The 22,446-nt window shown below is 38.6% G+C and overlaps 2 protein-coding genes across 3 annotated transcripts in view; both read right to left on the bottom strand.

Annotated features, from left to right (window-relative positions):
- Positions 1-16,808, bottom strand: part of LOC136255685 (broad substrate specificity ATP-binding cassette transporter ABCG2-like) — a 38,610-nt gene extending 21,802 nt beyond the window's left edge. Inside the window, exons 1-5 of one of the 2 annotated variants that reach the window (XM_066048501.1) lie at positions 16,699-16,808; positions 11,659-11,892; positions 11,377-11,436; positions 1,410-1,524; positions 93-245 (exon numbers count right to left, since the gene is read on the bottom strand). In XM_066048501.1, coding sequence (XP_065904573.1) covers positions 93-245; positions 1,410-1,524; positions 11,377-11,436; positions 11,659-11,891 — 561 coding nt within the window. In that variant the 5' untranslated portion in view covers position 11,892; positions 16,699-16,808. Of the gene's footprint in view, positions 1-92; positions 246-1,409; positions 1,525-11,376; positions 11,437-11,658; positions 11,908-16,698 lie in introns of both variants that reach the window. The other variant, XM_066048500.1, reaches the window with a different exon arrangement.
- Positions 16,809-17,709: 901 nt separating this feature from the next.
- LOC136255684 (uncharacterized) lies at positions 17,710-20,909 on the bottom strand. Its single transcript, XM_066048499.1, has 6 exons — positions 20,259-20,909; positions 18,853-20,060; positions 18,653-18,805; positions 18,413-18,601; positions 18,227-18,359; positions 17,710-18,153 (listed from the first exon to the last, which is right to left on the bottom strand). Exons 1-6 carry the CDS (start codon positions 20,581-20,583, stop codon positions 17,870-17,872), a joined length of 2,292 nt encoding a protein of 763 aa, XP_065904571.1. The 5' UTR covers positions 20,584-20,909; the 3' UTR covers positions 17,710-17,869.
- Between the last annotated feature and the right edge of the window lie 1,537 nt (positions 20,910-22,446).

The raw sequence follows: 22,446 nt of genomic DNA, 5'->3' as shown, positions 1-22,446 counted from the left end.
CAGTTAAAAACCATCATAGAAACATCATACCCAACAAAAATCACTAGTTTTAGTGCATCTATCTTCAACATACACATACAGCACAATCTAACCTTAGTGTTTGCAACATGACTGAGACCCAATTCAGCTATAACACTCTCCACTTTGTCAGATCTTTCCTTCCTTGTCAATGACATGGGTAGTCGTAAAGTAGCAGAGAAGGCTAAGTTCTCCCTCACAGACAATGTACCCATTAACAAATCATCCTACATTATTGAATGTATCATACAGTACAATAGTAACTGTATAGTAGGGACCACAAAGGAGTAGGCATGGCCCACGAAATAACATCACCCAAAGCCAGCCTCAATTTTCTCTGACAATGATGAGGTAGTATTGTTTAGGTAAAACTAAGCCCAAAACAAGCCTTGAGATTGACCTGAAAAGCTTTAAACAAGTTGCTATGGAATTTTTTTTTAAATTAATTTTCTACTGACTGACTGAGTAACTGACTGAGTAACTGACTGATGCTTTCAGACAAGCATAAATCGATAACGGCTATGACTACGGTCTCGATATTTTCACTATTCGATGTTGCTTCAGCTTGAGAGGTGCCTTTTGGCATACCGCAGTACATACAATGTATTCTTCATGGACTTACCAGGGTCCTCCTTTGTGTCCCATTTATCTTTGCTGACAGCGAAAGTGTCGATTTGGCGGTAGTACGTGATGGCTTCCCTTCATAATGGAAATTGTCCGTATTTTTCATAGTGGCTATTTGATTGCAGAGGTGCTTTTCAAACAGTTCTTGATTCGTACTGCTGTGTAACAAGTTGAATATAGCTGCATGACAATGAAGCGTAATGGATACTTCACTTTTCAGATGATAACTGATATAGCTGGGGCACACAGCAACATTTCTTTGTTCCTGTATGCATGGATTGCAGAGGTGCTTTTTGAACAGTTCTTGATCCGAAATGCTGTGTAACGGGTTGAACATATCTGACAATGAAGAGTAATGGATACTTCACTTTTCAGACAATAGCTGAGATGCACGGCGCCATTCAGATGCAGTATGCGTGGGTTCACCAGTCATAATAATTATTCACAAAAAAAGTTAACAATCAAGTACACAGAAAAATTTGGAATTTTCAACTAGAGTAGGACCATAGCACATCAATAAAAAGTACTGAAACAAATTGGAGTAGTGTACGATATTAAATCTCAGCAAAACAATAAGAAGTGTCAAGATACCATAATGAAAATGCACAGTAGGGATATAACACTTCTTATTGTTTGATTTAATATCGTGCACTACTCCAACTTGTTTCAGCACTTTTATCAATGTGCTATGGTCCCTACTCTAGTTGAAAATTCCCAATTTTTCTTGTGTTCTTGTGCAAAAAAGGATTAACACTACCCTGACTAACCTGGACTACATAGGCTGAGGCACACTTGAAGTTACATGGTTGTCTCCTACCATTAATAAGAACATGTCCTGATAGTCCCTTCTTAGCCTTGCGGTCAGCCAAGACATCTAATAATCTTTTGAAAATACATTGAATAGCATCATTGAATTGTATCATGAGTGTAAGTATAAGCATGCATGTGTGGGTGTAGTGCGTGTTTGTGTAGTATTGTCCTTGCAGGGTGATTATCATACTGTATAGTAGGGACCACAAAGCAGTAGGCGTGGCCCATGAAATAACATCACCCAAAAACCAGCCTCAATTTTCCCTGATGACAATGAAGCAGCATTAATTAGGCCCAAACAAGCTTTCAGATCGACCAGAAATGCTTTCAACAAGTTGCTACAGAATTTAAAATATATATACATTTAACGGAATTTTCTAGTGACTGACTGACTGACTGATGCCTTCAGACAAGCATAACTCAATAGCGGCTAAGGCTATGGGCTTGATTTTTTCACTATTTGACATCGCTTCAGCCCAAGAGGTGTCTTTTGGCATACCGCAGTACGTACAATGCATTCTTCATGGATTTACCAGAGTCCGCCTTTGTGTCCCATTTATCTTTGCTGACAGCAAAAGTGTCAATTTGGTGGTAGCACATGATGGCTTCTCTTCATAATGGAAGTTGTCTGTATTTTTCATAGTGGCTATTTTGATTGCAAAGGTGCTTTTCGAACAGTTGTTGATTCGTACTGCTGTATAATATATGGGTTGAACATAGCCGACAACAAAGCATAATGGATACTTCACTTTTCAGACAATAACTGATATATAGTAACTGGGGCACACAGTGCCGCTTCTTTTGGTATGGATGGATTGGAGATGTGATTTTCAAACAACAAAATGTTGTGTACATAGATGACAACAAAGCATAATGGATACGGCACGTGGCACCATTTCAGATGTACTATGCGTAGGTTCGCCAGTCATAATTATTAAATTTAATAAACAAGTTCACAAATGCACAGTAGGGATATAACACTTCCTATTGTTTTACTGTGATTCAATATCATGGACTACTCCAACTTGTTTCAGTACTTTTTATCAATGTGGTTTGGTCCGTACTCTAGCCAAAAATTCCAAATTTTTTTGTTGATTAAGAGTCTCCTCTGAAGGATCTGGTGTCAGGGATGTAGAGAGGGGGTTCCAAGGGGTTCAGGAATCCCCCACCCCCTGTAAAAATTAGACTTCTGCAAGCGGGACCCTAACACTCCATTTAGTGTGGTAGGACAAAATGAGTGAATAATGTAGTGTAATGGCACAGCACAACAATTGATGAAGCTTGCATTTATCTCTCAGTGAAGGACGAGGGGAAGGATTTACAGTGGTAACATACCCTCTTCAAAACTTGTTAAAAAGATCAATATACTCTAATAGAGCAGTCAGGTGTATACTCTAATAGAACAGTCAGGTATACTCTAATAGAACATGCATGTAAATATCCATATCCATATGAAGTTTTTCAGACATTCTAACACTAAATGCAAAACTGAGTATGACCTTATACTGCTGTAGCTTTGGTGTGCAGTGTTTAAAAATATAGAATTCCAGTAATTTATCACTTTTTATGCAAAATGAATTCATGCTATGCATATTTGTGTAGTTGTAATGTTTTGATTGTAAGTCATGACATTTGTACCAGTAGATTTATGGTTCCTATACCAGTGAGATAATAATCACTTACAGATTAATATATGTGTGTCTATGTGTTATGCTGTCAGTTTCCACTAGGTAGCTTTACCTAGTACTAACTTCATCCCAGGAACACTTATATGCATTATAATTAATGTACTATTTTTGCATAAAATGAGTTTTGATTCATTAAAATATTGGAAGTCTCTCAGTGGCTGGGGGCTGTGTCTCCAGACCCCTGCTTTTGGTAACTCAGTATTACTATTGGAACCCCACTTCAAAAAATTCTGGCTACGCCCTTGGGTGTGAAACCCTAAACCCTGAGAAATCATCAAGTCTAATGAGTGATGTTTGGTGTTTTATGGGTACACAGGAGTTCACAAAAGGTGATGATAACTTTACTAAAGAAAGCTCATTTCAAATTGTTACCCCTTTGTGTAGTTATTCAACACCAATCATCACTCACCAGACTTGATGAGTTTTCAGACAAAAGGTATAGGCACTGTATTACTGACTTAAAAATGAATGGTGATAAAATCAAAACAAGATATGTGAGCAATTAAAACACAGCTATGATGGAAAATCCCTACAAGTTATCACCATCTGTTCAATACCAAAGTAGGAATTTTCTTTACAAAATAGCTATGTGGGAAATTCCATAGTTATCGCCATCTGTTCAATGGCAAAGTGGGGATCTTCCCACATAGCTATGTTGTAATAACTACCATCATTCATACATTATTTTGTTAGTTTTTATTGCTGTAACCCTGCTTCATTTTAAAAATTTTAATTGCTAACTTTTTGGGCATTTGATAAAACCAGGACAGGACCGGACTAAAATTTCATTGCTGGAAATGCCTTGCAAGACTTAATTAAGTGTGTTTATTGGAAGCATTAGTAGTCATGTGTGTAAGATGTGCTGACGTTTGGTTCTCATGTATGGGTTTGTTGCCACATGTTGAAGGTGTCACCTTGTACTGTGTTCTTTAAGCAATGATGGCGGCTATCATTATAAGTTCAGAGTCTGACATAAGTGATTCCGATGATGCTGAGTTCGAGAGAAACATCAGAGAAGCAAAATGATGGTCAATGATGAAGTGCGGATCGAATGCTTGTGCTGGATTGATAAGCAAGATGACAAGGGTAATGGTTCTGTGACCAATTCGGTAATGATTTAGTCTCGCATATTGGGCATTTGTATTTAGTAATTTAATAGATTATGGATCACGTGCTCCACCAATTCATGCCCACTGCATGCAAACACTATCATGACTTAGGCCATGACAAATGTTTTATGGATGCAGCGGGTCACTGTTTTGCCAAATTCATAAAAAATGTAAATCACGTGATCTGCTGAAAAAAAGTGCTAAAAGGACCCTAGACTCTTAATAGTGCACAATCAACAGTAGGTGTAGCAGCTAGGAGCGACAATGAGACTAAAAAAGGGACAGAAATGGAGCTTCCTTATTTTATCTCAGAAAGAGCTTTGGCACTTAGTCTGTAAACTCTAATAGAGCAGTCAGATATACTCTAATAAAACAGTCAGTTGCAGTAAAACAGTTTACATTATTTTTTTGCGACCTGCCGGTGTTGCCTGCCTGCCTAGTGTTTCATTAGGGTCAGTTTATTGGTTACTACCACAGTAATAAATTACAACACAGTGAATTGTCTATGAAGCTATGTGGTATCAGCATTTTTATGTCACCATTTTCTATGTATATTTAGGCTGAAGGATTTGGATATACAAAAGAAGGTGAAAGCTCAATCTCATTGCTGTTAGACTATTTTTATATTGCAAGCCACCTGTATTCCACAGAGATGAGGATATCACAGTGACAATAGTTGTGATAGCAAATCAGCTGCTGATTCAGAATGTGTACCTATAAAAGAGAGGTAATGAATTTATTTTTATCATAAAATCTATCCATATTTCTTAGGATGAAGTCAATGAAGAAGCTACAAGTAGTGATGATAGTGATAGTTCTTTTCCAATATTGTAAGGAGATCATGGTAGTGTGTATTTGTTTCATGCAAGATTTTCTTTAGGAGTAAAAGTGAAACAAAATATTTGAGCGGCGACAAATGCATACCAATTTATGACGTCTGTAGCAGTGAGTGCATATACAGTGAAGCAGTCAGGGTGCTTTTTAGATAGAAATAACAGTTTGACATGTACGAAGTAGCCAATCCTTGTTGAAAACAACTACGTGTTCCTTATTGACTTGAGGGCACTTGATGATCCTGATGATATAAAAAGCGATGACTGTGGACACTGGATACACAATGGTCGCAAATCAACTACTGTGGATGTGGAGTGTCGAAATGGAAAAGTAATGTATGTTAAATCTATTGAAAGAAAATCTAAGCCACCAGATGAAAACAGCAAGATATTTTGTTTAGTCCACACATATTATTCTCATGATCCGCATGACCATTTCAGGTGAGTGTTCTACCACATTTATGGTAAGTTGCAAATGCCAGCTTCTGTTACTAGCAGTTAGGTATTTTGTATCCTAGTATATCCAGTGTTGGGCAAGTTACTTTGTAAAAGTAACTAGTTACATATTACATATTACTTGCAACTGAACTATTTAGTTACAGTTACATATTACCCATAAAATAAAGTAACTGTAATAATATTACATATTATATTACTTTGTGTCCATAGCCTTAAACTGTCACGTGTGAAACTACCACCTTATCACGTGATATGATTGCGTTGTTGGACAATATGCAAATTTTGGTTATAAATAAGAAGCTGGTGAATAAGCTTCATTCAGTAGGCCTCGTTACTTCGTTGTGGCTAGGCGTTACTCAGGGGATAACTAACGAGATTGGTAACTTCGTTACTTGTAGTAATAATATTGCATAATATTAGACTCGTTACAGTAACTATATTACTTAGGTAACGCGTTACATTTGTAAGTAAAGTAGCTTACGTTATATTACCTATTTTTATAGCGTATTTCGTTATATTACTTTGTTACCACAAAAGTAATAATATTACGTAACGCATTACATAAGTAACGCGTTACTCCCAACACTGAGTATATCCATAATGAAAATCTGGAAATTATCATCAAACACAAGTAAATAATCCTAGTAAAGTGCTATTATTATAGCAAATACTGTATTTACTTGGTTAGATGTTGCACCTTAAATAGTAGCTACACTTTAGTGTTGCCACAATCGATTTAAGGGCTTAAACATCATTTTTGAGTATCAAGTGGTGGTAGATTTTGAATAGTCACCTCATCAGTTTTGAAAACTAAGTTAATAAACGCCGCAGTGTTTAACCAAGCAAATACAATACTCCATAATATTTATGATGATGAGGTAGGAGAGGCCATGCATAAGCCTTTTGGTATGTGTTGATGGTGCATTCTTTCTCGGTACACTTTAAGTTGTCCTGGCTTGTCTCAAAGGAAATAGTAAAAGTAATTAAATATGCTTACCTAACCTTTAAGTTTTAACATAGAATGAATAGCATTATCATGTGTTATCGTACGGTAGTGTAGCATACTAAAGAGTGGATATTTAATAGAATTTGGGGACGTAATAGTATTGTTTCTTAGCAAAAACTGGAGTTTGCGTTGAAATTTAAATTTCACTGTGTACTCAGTGACAGCATGGAATAGCTTAGGGAATTCCTACCGTTAAGCATTGTCATGTTTATAAATACTGCACTGTGTATCATAATCATTTATTCTGGATTTTTTATACAGATTTAGTAAAAGTTAGACATCACTTATGTCTTGTGCAGTACTACTTTGATAAAAAAACCACTTGAAATCCATTCAAAACCACATGACAACAGCAAAACAGAACGGCCCTATTGTTGTACAATGAAAAGTGTACACAACACACTGAAACAAAGCTCTGGAAATGCTACACCAAAACAAGCGCTTGCAGACTCATTACAGAAGTGTGGAGGATTACTTGGAACTCGTAGTGTGGGATGCCTTCCAAAAAGCTGCAGTCAAGTCAGATACCGCATGTCAAAAAGTAAACAAAAGTCATCAGCAAGTGACTCATTGTTTAATGTGATGCTACAGTGTAAGTCAACTGAGCCAAATTCTGATACCACATTTGTTCAAACTGTTGTTGCAGCACCAGAACCAATGGCAGTTCTTGCCACCAATCATCAGTTGGATGACATGGTGTGTTTCCTGACCGATCCAAATCAACATACAGTAATGGGAATAGACTCAACCTTTGACTTTAACGTAACTCTTACAGCATTTAGATATCTACTTCTGGAGCACAGAAAGCAAGGGCATTCACCAATTACACTTGGTCCACTTCTCATTCACCAGCAAAAGAATTTTTCTTCGTATCATTTTTTGCATCAACTCTAATAAGCCTCTGTCCTTGTCTCAAAAACATCAGATCATTTGGTATCGATGGAGAAGCTCAACTATATTAGGCTTTTCAAATGCAGCTTCCTGATGCTGTACACCTGTGATGGTTTCAACATTTCCATGCCAACCTTGTCACCAAGTTAACTGCTCTTGGTATGGCATCTGAAATAGTTGATCAATTTATGAAGGATATATTTGGAGCAACCATAGATGGACTGCATGAGGTTGGTCTAGTGGACTGCTCAGCAGAAGAAGAGTTTGAATGCAAGTACAAGCTTTGCAGGAAAATTGGAACCGCCGTGAACATTCTGTTTCCTCAAATCGTCTTCCAATGTTCTATAATTGGTTTGTTAAAGAGAAAACCAGAGATATTAAGAGCAGCATGTTAATGTCATTGAGGGAGGCTGCTGGTTTAGGAAGCCCTCTGTCTCCTTTCTACACTAATGCTAATGAAAGTCTAAATAGTATGCTTCATGAGAAAGTAAAATACAAAAAGTTCCACTGGTATTAACTCAATGAATCAATGAAAGAATTAGTTGCATAGAGCTATCGTTTGGTTGAACTGGCAGTGATTGATGCTGGTGATTTAAAATTCATATCTCAGTAATTCAACATATAATTCACCCTCATATAATTCAACAAAGTAAGTCGGGACAATTTTCATGTAAGCTGTCATGCCTGATGTGGCAATCTTCCAAAATATATGCACATTGCATTGCTACAGCAGACTATTCTAATCAATTGGAAGAGTTTTTAACCTGGTACAGGGGTTCCAAGTCAAAGCCAAATTTGGGTACGCTATCAAAAGTAGACATACCTAAAGGAAGTGGGAGGAAAGATGAGAGGCCTCCAAGAAAGAGGAAGAAGGGAAGCACAACCTGCTTTGGTTTACTGGATAATCAAACTGTAACAGAACAAAATGCATCAGATGTGTCTGTGTCATCTGTCAATTCAAGCATCAGTGATTGTCCTACATCATTTAGGAAGCGTCTGCCTCCTCATCTGTGGATGTACATGCCAATGCAAAACCAATATAATCAACAGTCATGCTTTCATTCACCCACAATGCAAAGCAATTTCTCACTGAGTTCATTCTTGCCATATTCTCAAGTTGGATATCAGGCATGGAATGCTCCACCTTATGTACCCCTAGCATGTCCATCACATAATGTTCCACCTCAAACATGTTCACCGCAGCAAAGTTTCATGGAAAGTCCAAGATAAGGCAATCCTTTTTTTCATTTGTTTTATTAGTGGAATCATTCATGTATGCCAAGGATGCAGAAGGAGTCTCAGACTACCTGATGGATCTATTCCTAGTGTTCCAAATGATATTGCTGTTGCCCATCTTGAAAAAAGACCATACTTTGACAAGGCTAGTAGAACATGGTGTTATCCTCAAAAGGCAACAAACAGCCACTATCATGTGAAGTTGTCATGTGTTGTTAAAGCTGAACCTTTGTTTGTACCGAGCACACTTCAGTTGCCACTGGATAATTCAAAGCTTCATTCCAGTTCATCTGGAATTAGTTGCTCATGAGTTTGGAGTCAGTTGACAGTCACTAAGATACTGGACTCGTCTTATATACCTACTAGTATTTACACTAATGGAAATTTAGGCTATAGTGTAAAGTATACAAGTTATGTGTAACATGTAACCTTTCAGCTCATGATCAATGAAGTTTTAAAGTACTTAAAGTGTATTCATCAATTCAGTGTATATATTTGACATTTTAAATAGTCTCGTGTTCAGAGGCATATCCAGGATTTTTACTAGCGGATTTCCAGATTTTGCGTGACCCCAGCCACTAACACATTTTGAGCAACAAAAGACTTTGAAATTACTATGTGTGACTTCATGGAGACTATATATATATATATATATATAATATATTAAAATATTTTCAACAAAAGTAATGCTTTCAATTAAGCTTCAAATTTCAATCGGTAAAGTTTTAATGGTTGGTCAAGTATACTTATACCATAGCCTAATGGTCCAAATACATTTCTGAACTTTCCAATTAAATCAAAAACACTTCCTGGTAGATTATTTCATACCAGTCTAAAAGAAAGCTACCCATTTTAAAATTGTATTCCAGCATGAATGTTCTATTAGAGTAGTTTTGATTGCTCTATTAGAGTACACCTGACTGCTCTATTAGAGTATCTTGATCTTTTATAAAGGATCTTTCATTACGTACCCCTGTTCCCCTTAATGCACTTTTAAGGAACTAATGTAAGTTCCTTATTACACTGTATATTGTCCTGTCCTGTTTCCATGTATTTGTGTTGCCTAGCTAAGATAGCCTGGTATTCTTGCTGCAAACCCACAAAGTTAAGGGGGTTCTGGAACCGAAATCCACCTAAATATGCCCCTGGTGAGGCCAGACTTTTCTAGAATCTTATCAATCATATAAGTGCCCATCAAAAAAGGACATTTATAGCCTCTTAATTGATCAATATCTGCCACAGGAGCTGTCCATGTGAGAGTCACAGTGAGACTACACAAATACTACCATTTAGTTGGGAAGAACATCAAGGCGAAACTTGATCCATTAAGTAGCTACCTCAAAAGCTGCTTCATCGTAAAGCTGCACTACTGCAATGCAATTGCTACACTTGTTGCCTCAGTGCTAGTGGCATCATAAGTGATGTGAAGAGCGCCAATGTTCAATGCCAACTATTGACCCAAGCCTAATATAGAGATTTGAGAATAAGTGCACTTAAATTTATGGCATGCCTAGATTTATTAAAGTCATGGCAAGGAATTTCCAGCAATTAAATTTTAGTCCAGCCTGGTCCAATCTGGGTTTTAACGAACACTTTTTAGTTATAGCATGGCTATGATATACACATGTGCTTTGTTACAGTATTTCGATCTCCCTGTTTTGAGTTCCACAATAGATTAAGGCATGGTTACATAACAGCAAAAACTGAATTTGATTGTAGCTAAATTATTAAGGGGTTGATACATGGCTGTGATGTGGCGGGTGTTGTGATCATTTAAAGCCCCCATTAAGCACTTCAAGTAGCTTTGTGACTAATGTAGTCTCTAAACAATGAGTGCCACACTGGTGAAAGGAGTCCATGCATGAGAACGAGACTAGCATGCATGTGTGTGTGTATGTAGCATGTATATGTAGTGTGTACGTGTAATGTGTGTGTGTGTGTGCGTGTGAGTGTGAGTGTGAGTGTGAGTGTGAGTGTGAGTGTGAGTGTGAGTGTGAGTGTGAGTGTGAGTGTGAGTGTGAGTGTGAGTGTGAGTGTGAGTGTGAGTGTGAGTGTGAGTGTGAGTGTGAGTGTGAGTGTGAGTGTGAGTGTGAGTGTGAGTGTGAGTGTGAGTGTGAGTGTGTGTGTGTGTGTGTGTGTGTGTGTGTGTGTGTGTGTGTGTGTGTGTGTGTGAGGCTCTGTGTGTGTGAGACTGAGCATGTGTGTATGTGTGCATGTGAGAGAGTGAGCACTAGAGAAGTTAGGTCATTAAATATAGCTAAGACATGCATTGCTAGGAGTCTTCAGTGGATAAACACCCCTCAGAAACATGCATTGCTAGGAGTCTTCAGTGGATAAACACCCCTCAGGAATGATGTAATAATCACCTCGGCTCTCTGCCTCGGTGATTATTACATCATTCCTTCGGGTTGTTTATCCACTGAAGACTCCTAGCAATGTATGTCTTAGTAATTTAGACAATGGCCTGTGGTGACTGGAATTTTGTTATGAACCCACAAAGTATGCAATTTGTTTGTTGAAGTTTGTGGCTAGGTGTCTTACTAGGTTCCACCTGTTTACAGGTGTCTTACTAGAATAAAAACCCTGCATACTTTGCAAATATCAAAGCATTCTTGACATGCATTGTCTAAGTATGGTTGTGTACTATGGTGTGTATGACTTGGCACCATACACATTATATTATATGCGTATTTGCAACTTACGAAGTCTTTCCACTTCCACTTGGTCCCATTATGGCATTCAGACCAGGATTCATTGATCCACTACAACCAAAGACAAATAGCTAAAATTTCATTAATTATTTCCTACTAAATATTGCTCAGCATTTCTTGTTTAACTTTGTTATTAGAATTGTGAACAACGTGGGTGTGAAACTTGTATATTGTAATTCATCAAACATTATATCCTAAAGCAATGTCAAGTAGCTTCATGTGTGTACTTGATTGACATAAAGTATGCTCTGTGTATACAAGTATATGCCTTACCTAACATTTTCAAGGATTATTTTTGGAGGAATCTCCTTAAAATGAGCCAAGAATGATTTTGGTTGTATGGTGTAGTTGATGTTAACAAATGACACATTGTTGCCACTATGTATACCCACAGTATTGTAAGTAGATGATTTAGATGCCTTCAGTAGAGAAGTAGTTTCAGCTACCAGATCACTTTCATCAGATTCTTCAAATTGTAAAGCAATTTTAGCTTTTCGTGATGACATTCTAGCACCAAATTCACTAAATTAAAACAATAATAAGATTCTCTGTGCACATTCTGTAATAAGCCATGTAGTTATGCATTGTAGCAAGAGTTAAAAGCATTTCTAACACATGCCTTAGCTATATACAAGCCAGATCAGAACTTGAAACATTTGCATAGTTTGCCTATGGCCACATCTTCACTGCTATATACGAACTATATACGTATGTATACGATTTCACACATGCGAACCATGCATATGACACAGGTAATCAGCCTGCTTACTATTTTAAACTACATGTGGATATGGTGAGTGTAATCAAGCTTATGAGTTTGTGTGATTGGTGTCTTCAAGACTAGCTCTATGTTAACACATCACAGGATGACAAAACTTGCTGCAGCCATGTCAAAAAAGTAATGGCCAAGGCAGAAAAATTCGTGCTAAGTTAATGCTCTGCCTTCTCTGTTCACCCAACTGGTAAAGCAGGACTGGGACACCAAATGAGACACCAAATGAATGTTCAAAACTTTGAAACTCACACACAATCTATAAGTATAGCTACGTGCTGGTTGTGATACTCTTCGAACTCCTATGAACTTGTCCAGGTGGACTATAATTACTAATCCAAAGTGTGCTCTCTGTCAAACTCCCCAACCTACCACGAATCATATCTTGACCGCATGTTCTGTTGCTCTTGTTCAGGGTGGGTATACCTGGAGGCATGATTCAGTCTTGCAGGTTTTTGTCCACGGGTTTCACAAGCATTTACCAGAATTTTTAAACTTTATGCTGACCTTCCAGGTTACCTTGCCAGTGTCAGTCCTCCTAGCACTATACCCACCAAACTTTCTACCTCCCTTAGCAGACCTGAGTTGATCTTGGTTTCTAAGAATTCCATCTACCTGTTTGAGTTGACCAGTCCCACTAATACCCAGCAACACTTATTGGCTGCAAGAGCACAGAAGGAAGATAAATATGGGTCTTTACTGTATGATCTTCAACATACTGGGTTAGTTGATGATCTCATTTCTATTGAGATACGATGTCTGGGTCACTTCATGCCAGAAACACTTGAAAATATATAACACTATAAAATATTGCCTTAATAATCAATAAGACATTACTTTTATCATCATCAATATCTGCTATGAAGTTACATGGAAAAGGCTATACCTGTCACAGTTCAAGATAAATATCATTCCGTGATCGCAAATCTTCGATGTGTGCCTACTGTACATGACACTCCCTTAATAGTCCATTTTCAATAAGTAACCAAAGAATCTAATTAAATTTACGGCTTCAGTGGAGTAGTTTATTTTAACCACGAAACCATGTTTTCCAATGGCTTCAATTTATTTTAGCCTTCTCTTTCTACACATGTTACTTGGGTATAATTCACAGTATTGGTAACTGCTATGAAACTTTATAAACTTTAAGGAGTACTCTTTAAACCAGTCCATGTTGGTGGTACATACCATGAAGCATGACATTAATATGCAGCAGTATAAATTATCACTCACTTATGACATCATTTGTGCACATAATCTAGAAAGCAGGGAAGATAAAGGCTAGCCAGTAAGGAAGGCTACCAGAAACAATAGTACAAAGAAAACATCAATTACAATCTCTGAACTGTAAGACTTTATGGTTAGATAAAGGCAAACACCAGTATCACACGTGAAAACTAGGTTTACTCAGTTGGCGAAGCAATACAGCACTTATTAATGGCTACAAGGCCAGAAATCATTCAAACTCTAAACCACTAAGTGCCTACCTCACAAAAGAGATCTCCTCTAGCCTGTTTTAAGTGCTAAAGGCAACCCACACACAAATGATGTCATAATAGACTCTTTCCAAAAATACGTCATCGCTTAGCAACACTTTTCCGACATTTTGATTGGGGCCACTATCAATAATCATGATTGTGCTACATAGAAATACAGTGGTGAAAACAGCTCAAGCAGAGTAGTACAGGCCATAGAAGTCTTCGAGGTTACAAATTAGTGTTCTGGTAAGAGGCAGGTGGTTATCACAGCCCAACAAGGTGTGAAACATCAACAACACTAATTTCCTTACTTGCCTGTACAAGAAGCTAGCATTTTAGTGTGGGTGATTAAAGATAGTGACTAACAGCGGCTGACCTCCCACACATTATTTAACAGCTTCTTGTACAGGCAGAAAAGAAAATTAGTGTTGTGGATGTTTTGCACCTTGTTCAGCCTTGATAACCACCTGTCTCTAACCAGAACACTAATTTGGAACCTTGAAGACTTCCATGGCCTGTCCTTCAACAATACTACTCTGCTTGAGCTGTTTTCACCATCGTAACTTTATGCAGCGCAATTATGATTATTGATAGTGGCCCCAATCAAAATGTCGGAAAGATGTTGCTAAGCGATGACGTATATTTGGGAAGAGTCTATTAACAGGTCATCAGTATCACTGCATATGATCTTCATTTGTGGTCTCAGCACTATTCAACAAGAATCAATTAGTAGAGTGGTTCTAGAAGCTTCTGAAAACCCATTTCACTACTAAGGTTTTCCAATTTCTTGCAATGCAAAATGCGCTAATATTGTGTCAGTATGCGTACTTCTTTACACCTGTAATGTTCTGAGGCTGTTGATTTGTATGCGTAGGCATGCTTGAAGTCCAGTGAGTCAGTAGTCGTCACTAAAAATCCACTGTTGAACAACTGCACACGTATATGCCTGCATGACGCTTTGCATTGCAAAAACGTGGAAAACTGCACACTAAAGTATATGGGATTAATTAACAGCTAATGACAAAATATATTGGAGTCTATGGAAAACAGGCTCTCCAGTAAAACCATACAAGAAGCCAAAAAGTGCACAGTATACTTTAGCTTTATTGAAAATGGGCACAAAAAGTCAGTCTGACAGAAATTTTTTTAGCACGTACAAAGAAATCGTTTAACCACTGCTTTTGAACTTTTCGAACAAGATAAACATTCATAGGTCTCTAAGATACATAGAGTTACCACAGGCCATGGCCTGATGGACTTTTTGTCATCGGTTCTACGATGCACTCACCAGTGTTGGGAGTAACGCGTTCCCAACCTACAACTTAGTCTGTTCGTGCCCTTCCCCTTGCCAGCTCCTGGATCCGCCCCTGTAATTATTATTATTATTATTATTAGCACTTTACAGTGACCAGCACTGAAGGTCTGACCTGCAGCCTTAGGATTACCTAACCTAATTTCAGGGACTTAGACCTAATGACTTGACTCACAGAAAAGGTGTAACAGAAAAGGGGCCAAAGTAAGGAAAAAAATCCCTCCAGCCCCAGGATTCGAACTGCAGGTCACCCAATGTCTAGTCGGGGCCACACTCAGTCTTCCTCCAGGAGGGATGGATTTTCTTCCTTAAACCTAAAGTATTTATTATTATTAGCACTTTACAGTGACCAGCACTGAAGGTCTGACAGCAACATGTGCTGCAGCCTTAGGATTACCTAACCTAATTTCAGGGACTTAGACCTAATGACTTGACTTACTGACTGACTGAAAAGGTGTAACAGAAAAGGGGCCAAAGTAAGGAAAAAATCCCTCCAACCCCAGGATTCGAACTGCAGGTCACCCAATGTCTAGTCGGGACCACACTCAGTCTTCCTCCAGGAGGGATGGATTTTATGCACCTATCAATGTCAAGCCCCACTTACCCCAGGTCGGGCAGAGGTGGGAATTTGCAAATGTTAGCTGACAAATTCCCCACCCCTGGGGACAACTTCGAGTTATAAATCCCCAACTAATTCGTATTCTTTATCCCGAGAATCACTAACAATATGGCCAAGTATGGTATTTGTGTTGCAAATGCCCCTACTCTGGGGACGAGTTTGGTTGACGAACCCCCTACAAATCCCCACTCGCTGCCTGACCTGGGGTAGGGTCCGCAATCCGAAAAATCAAATTTTACAAATCGATCTCCCTACCATTGTGGAATGTTCATTTTAGTATCCCATTACTAGATCCACTGTGAATCCGGAGGCACTAAGCTAGATTCATCCGGCAAGGAAGGCAGCAAATTTGACTTCAACTCTCACGCTTCACAGCAGCTTCAAATCTTCCCTAGATCACCCTACATCATCATTATGCAGCAAAACATCCCAAAACAAACCGAAAACGAGTACAAATCTTTCATTTTAGATTCAAGCTGGGTGGAGCTCCTGGTGAGCTGCTGGTATAATAAAATCACAGAAACACCAACTGCTACTACCACCAAACGTTTCATACCATCATTTATCATCATTCTAAACAAAATTTTGTGACCATGCAGTGTGGCATTAGAAGTAATGGAAAGGACTTTGGCACCATTGAGAGAATCCCTTGAAATGACGTACGAAAATTTTGATGCTCTTCACCCAGATGGTGAGAAGTCTCAGATCCTTTCCAGACTAACAGCATAGACAGACTATGCATCCAACCTTATCACATCACTATGAGAAAGAGTTGGATTTTCTTGTCTTGGGTGGTAGGACAGTTTGAATTCAAAAATTCATTCGTGCTTCCGAGGCGTTTTCTACTTCTTGAAAGAAAGCAACCCTGTGATTATGATTATGATTAAATACGGGTAAACTTGAGGCAAAGCCTGTATACCCGATTAATGTATTAAATCAAAAAAATAATTAGCTATCTAACAGCCGGATTTAAAAGTGTTAGTTGAAGTACTTTCTACAACAGAGGTATAGGTAAACTGTTCCAATCATTAATCACTGTACCCGGAACCCAGTGGATCATTTGCTTATTACTGTGCATACTTTTTAACTACAATAACTCTAGATAATATCTAGCCATAGATATTCTACTCACCGGGATATGAAACTGGTTGTTTTTCACGACTCTATCCGCACCTCTGTCAACACCTTTCTATCTTAGACGCCGCTTGATAAATTATTTCCATACTACTGAACTGAGTGCGTGTGTGGTAGTGAAATGACTTCTAGTACAAGCTTTGATACCAGTACCAGAACGGCCGAGAGTACAGCTCTTGTTGCTGATGAAGTTGGCACACGGGTGGAAGTTAACTACTTTACAGAAGTGTGCAACGAAGTACTAAGCGAGCCGAGATATAGTGATCAAAAAGTAGAAAGTTATCGTTTCTTTCACTCTGCAGCAACTCGTTTGTTAGAACACGAAGCCAGCAGAACTTTTTCTCACAAATTGGTACACCTTTTAGAGAAAATATTTGCTACCACCTTGAATCTTTCCATATTGTGGCCAGCATTTCATAAATTAGCTGTTGGGGACACATTAAAACTGGAGTGGAAGAAGCTTTTGGAGCAGGTTGGTGTGGAGGTGAACCCACTGTTTTATCAGTTCATCACTGAGGAAGTTTTCAAGAAGATGCTGAGAGCCAAAGTCAATACCAAAACCAAATGTGCAGATTCTAGTAATCCAGAACACCAGTTGACTTTTGAAGAAATGAATACCATCAACTACATTGGTGGGTACATTATCAAACAGTTACACACAAAAGTTGTCACCAAGAAAGCATATGTCGATACTTTGTTGTTACTACAGTCAGACCTCCCTACAGGGTTGGAAAGCGCACAGTGGACTGAAGCAGTTGATCGTGGTGGGTTAACCCACATAAGCGAGATGTTTTACAATTGCTTGATAGCTATTGAGAAAATATGCTGCAATGTGTTTGATGGTGATTCTAGCCAACTGAGTGATGTGAAACATTTGATTTTGGACCAGGCACTAGGTGATGTGGATGTCGGGTTCTACTGGGACCTTGCAATTGGCATCACACCCACTGAAATAGGAGATGAGCTGTTAAAGATGACAATTGATTTGTATACGACAGTTCGTGGAAATGCTTTTGCAAAAGGATTTATGGAACAATACAAGCAAAAGAACAAAAAAAGCACACAGAAATCAAAATCATTGAGAAAGAAATTGTTTTAGTATTTATCAAGTACACGTAATAAAGTATGTTACATAACAATGTGAAAGTGAATCATGTGGTTACATTTAATTATGTTTTCCGAGACTTCTTGCGTTTCTGCAATTGTACATTAGTCTCTGTAAAAATAGCATCTCTTTTTTTGCCTCTGCAGTTTCCAGCAATAGACTTGACATTGATGTCACCAACCACGCGTAGAGCTTGAGTGTTCTTCTGCACTTCGTTGAGCAAAGGATTATCATTTGATTTCCCTCGTTGCCTCTGGAGTCCGAAAAACTTCTCGAGGGGATCTTGACATAATTTCTCACTTAGAAAATAGGTCACACCTGGTTGACTCAGAATTAATGGTACAAACTCTACAAATGATGACACTATAAAAGATGTTTGTACTTGCTAGTAATATCAGTTGTATGCATAATATAAACATACCTGTAATCTGGATACCCTCCATTGTGAGTTCACTCAACAGATTTCGCTGCTTTTGCTGAGCAGTGTAGCCCTCTCGTGCCTCCACAGATGTTTTCCACGTGTTCATGTACGAGGTAAAATCATCACTTAACCACTAGAAGAATGTATAATAGCTATAGCATTAGAACCAAAATCATGGAGCTTCACCTTCAACCGAAAATCATCCTTGAGATAGTATGGTTCCTGAAATTTCTTCCTTGTCCGTGTGCCTTCATTAAGATTGTCCACATTTAGAGAGTCAAAAAATTTATCGATATAATCAATGAAGTCAGCTGTAGCGCGGGCATCTTCTCCTCCTGTTAACTTCATTGCACTGGATACAGTCCCACTGAGTACCTATATGTGTTATGAAATAAAATAAGGTAGTTTATATAGTTATTACTATACCTGCGCAGCAAGGTCAACTCGCATCTTAGAAAAAGAAGTGAGGTGAAGGTGCTCATACTTAAGCTTTGGCACCAACGAAACTCCTGTACCTGCTCCTGTTGTACGACGATAGAGGCTCACTACATGCTGCCAGCTGATGTACTTTCCACAACGCTATAATAATTATGGCTGACACCATAAGTCAGTATAAAGACACTTACCCATAGTGGTCTAGATGAAAAACAGTTACGGATTGTTTTAAGGAGGTGGGGCGGGTCACAAATCAGATAAATATATCGTTCTTCCTTGCTATATTTATTACGCACTTTGTGCTTCTCAGGCTCTGATTTGGTGAGCAGATGATAAAGTCGTCGATTTGAGGTAGCACCATCACATGTACAGGTGAACACTTTAAAACTCATGCATTCAAGTCGATGAACTGCCTCCCAGAATAGTGGGTACAACTGTGATCCTTTGATGGAATCCACTGGAAATTGAGCATATGGAAATGTTAATTTGGAAGTCAAGCCTCTGACCATGATAAACAACACAGACTTAGCCAAAGGTAAGCTGCTCTCACCATCTGCCTCAGAATTAGCATAACGTATAAAATCATTGTTAACATCTCCCAAGTTTACAAAACCAACTAAATTACCAGTGTTTTTGCTGAACACCAACCCCTCCTTTATATGCATTTCATCAAACAGCAATCCAACATTATTTTTGTGATTTGGAGTTGCACTGAGCCTTGCGTACTCCCTTAGCTGATTGTCTGTAGCAGCTGAGAAGCCTGCACCAGTAGTGTTGAAATGGGTATAGTCCTGTAAAGTGCGTTCTGAGGGCAGATGTAAACATTTCGAATTTCTCAACACCTTATAGGCTTTACTGCTGCAATGGTGAAGATACAAACACCATTTAATTACAAGAGGGTGCCATCGAATGCCTTTGCCTTTCTTCAAAGCTTCCCGTTGTTGCTTCCAAAACAGCATCTGGAATGATGATTCCTCATGCTGCTTAGTGATCTCACTTTCATGTTGATCCATCACTGTGACCAAATCATCATGCAACGATTGTTCAACTGTAAGTCCTTGCGTTTCAGTGAGCTGTTTTACTTTCTCTTGGAGACGGCTGATAACTTTTTTGCTAGCTTTATACCTGCCTTGCAATGTGCGCACTCTGAGTGATGTTTCGGATGATGTCAAATAGTCTAAGTTTGTATGGCTGCTAGGTGAGGTATCAACATGTGAACTGGGTGAAGGAACAGTCTTTGCTTTTGAAGTGAGTCTGGAAACAGCTGACTGTAGAGATTTGCGATGAGCAGCACACTTGCTGCACCTTATTGTGCCTTCACTGACAACAATGTAGCATTCATGGTGCCTGATAGTTTGCTTCCCATCAACTGTTGCAATATTTGCTACCACAGTTTTCCCTGTATAAACATTAAATAAAAAGTTAATAAATATGCACACAAAATTATACAATCTGCGTATGTTAAGAAGGGAGCTGTTGCAATGGAGAATGGTAATGTACTCAATCTATATTCAGCATAGTAATAAATTGCTCATATTAGACAACGATTATAAGGACACTCACACAAAACAACACATCAGTGTATACTAAAACTTACGATCAGTCCCAAGGAATTTTCCCTCATTATGCTGAACGACTTCTGTAAATTCTGAACATAAGTTCCCTTCACACATGTGCAATTGGTCAATTGTTCTAAGCAGCAATAAAGCATCACTGATACAAGAAATTTTGGAACACACAGCTGCTCCTAGCTTAGCCAGACTAATGGAATGTCCTTCAATGGTGACACTATAATTGAAATTTGAATATATCTGGACTGACGCAACAACATAAGGGGAAGGCACAAGCTTCATTTTAGCCAAAGCAAGACAATTCAAATTTGCTTCAACTACTTGCCAACCTGAACACACTCCATTCTTCATTAAACGGCTGTGTAGTTCATCCAAACTTTTAGTTTCACTACAAGTGTATGAAATGAGTGGCACTGATACCCTTAGGCTTGATGCTGCAACATCTTCTGTACGCAATGTTGATGGTAATGTTGCAGCAATAGTTGATGATTGTGGTGTTGCAGGATCAGTTGACGGTAATGTTGCAGGACCGGTTGATGGTAATGTTGCAGGACCGGTTGATGGTAATGTTGCAGGACCGGTTGATGGTAATGTTGCAGGACCGGTTGATGGTAATGTTGCAGGACCGGTTGATGGTAATGTTGCAGGACCGGTTGATGGTAATGTTGCAGGACCGGTTGATGGTAATGTTGCAGGACCGGTTGATGGTAATGTTGCAGGACCGGTTGATGGTAATGTTGCAGGACCGGTTGATGGTAATGTTGCAGGACCGGTTGATGGTAATGTTGCAGGACCGGTTGATGGTAATGTTGCAGGACCGGTTGATGGTAATGTTGCAGGATCGGTTGATGGTAATGTAGCAGCAACAGTCGATGTCGTCTTCTTTGCTAGCCTTTCTTTTCTCTTTTTTCTGTAACTCTTCACACTTGAAAGCTTCAGCTTGTGCCCCCCTGGCATAGTTCTACAATAGACAGCATACGTTTAATACACAGCCCTACGCGTTAAACCAAAAAAATTACTTTACACGTACACAAAATCCTAAACAACACTTTTTTTAAAATTCTGTATCTGCATGTTTGAATATCAACAGTACCCAAAACGCCACCAGTTCGACGAATCAAGGCCTTCTTTATGGAATAACAAAAGATTAGCTTGATCAAGCCATGAAGCGATACGCTAGGGTTCACAAAAGATGTACATGGATGTCGACCGCAAAGACTAATAAAACGACAATGGTAGAGACAATTCAGTTGAAGACATGCCGGTTCGATTAGACGCACTGGCTTATCTTTGCCACATAAAATTGGCCTTGATTCGTGAAGGCGTTTGAGACTTACGGTTCGCAGAGTGTTGGATCACCAATTTACTCAACCTTCTTCAATAGTCGCTGCTGCCTCCCACAATTAGGCTTACAGTGAATAATTGTCTAAACAACAAGGATTCAACTTTTGGAGACTTGATTTTCGCTTTATTTCAAGACTTCAAGAAAGTCACTACTGTTTAACACCAATTTACTAGAGGTGCGGATGGGCCGTTTTAATGTATGGGGAGTATACGGCGTTTCATATCCCGGTGAGTAGAATATCTATGCTGAGACCCAGATTCTCTTAATTGTTAGTTGCTGCATTTTTGAAGCAGCAAATAATGCACCTCTTAGTAGTATCTCACTGTTGATATTTACTATTTTGGCATTTGTAGATGGTTTTGAAGTTTTAAAAGTTGTTTAAAAGGTTTAGTCTGAATGTCTTAAACAACAGCAACAGGGTAATTATTTTTAGAGGTGCTTAGTACGCACAAAGGTGCTGGGTGACAATTTCCATAAATTATATATTCCTTACCTATGCAATTTCATAGTTAACTTGACTTTGGTTCACTTTGGTGAATTTGCAATAAATACTAGTAAAATGTGCGTATTTTCATGAATTTTATAAGCTGACAGGCATAAGATGATCTTGCCGAGACATAAAGTTTAGTATTTTAATTACAAGTATGGCTCCTCCACAAGTTGCAGACCTCTCAACTCTCATGGTTTTATTGTGAGACTCAAGTCTTTTAGCCTCTTGTCAAGGTCTCACGGTCAGGTACCAATTTCTCAAGGTCATGCTCCATATCTCAAGAATTCTCAAGGCCTTCACCTGTAAACAAAACTCAAACCCACAATCAAAAACATCTTGTGAACTCAATATGTGACCCCATCTGTGTTGGATGATAGTC

This window comes from Dysidea avara, chromosome 5, assembly GCF_963678975.1.
Source record: "Dysidea avara chromosome 5, odDysAvar1.4, whole genome shotgun sequence".
Lineage (NCBI taxonomy): Eukaryota > Metazoa > Porifera > Demospongiae > Dictyoceratida > Dysideidae > Dysidea > Dysidea avara.
This window is presented reverse-complemented; position numbering and strand designations above follow the sequence as displayed.

Coding starts and splice junctions, on each gene's coding strand:
- LOC136255684 (XM_066048499.1), bottom strand. CDS start 20,583: ATGAAGAATGGAGTGTGTTCAGGTTGGCAAGTAGTTGAAGCAAATTTG. Junction 18,602..18,652: donor GAGTTGACCTTGCTGCGCAG/GTATAGTAATAA, acceptor TAACACATATAG/GTACTCAGTGGGACTGTATC. Junction 18,154..18,226: donor GGAGGGTATCCAGATTACAG/GTATGTTTATAT, acceptor CATCATTTGTAG/AGTTTGTACCATTAATTCTG.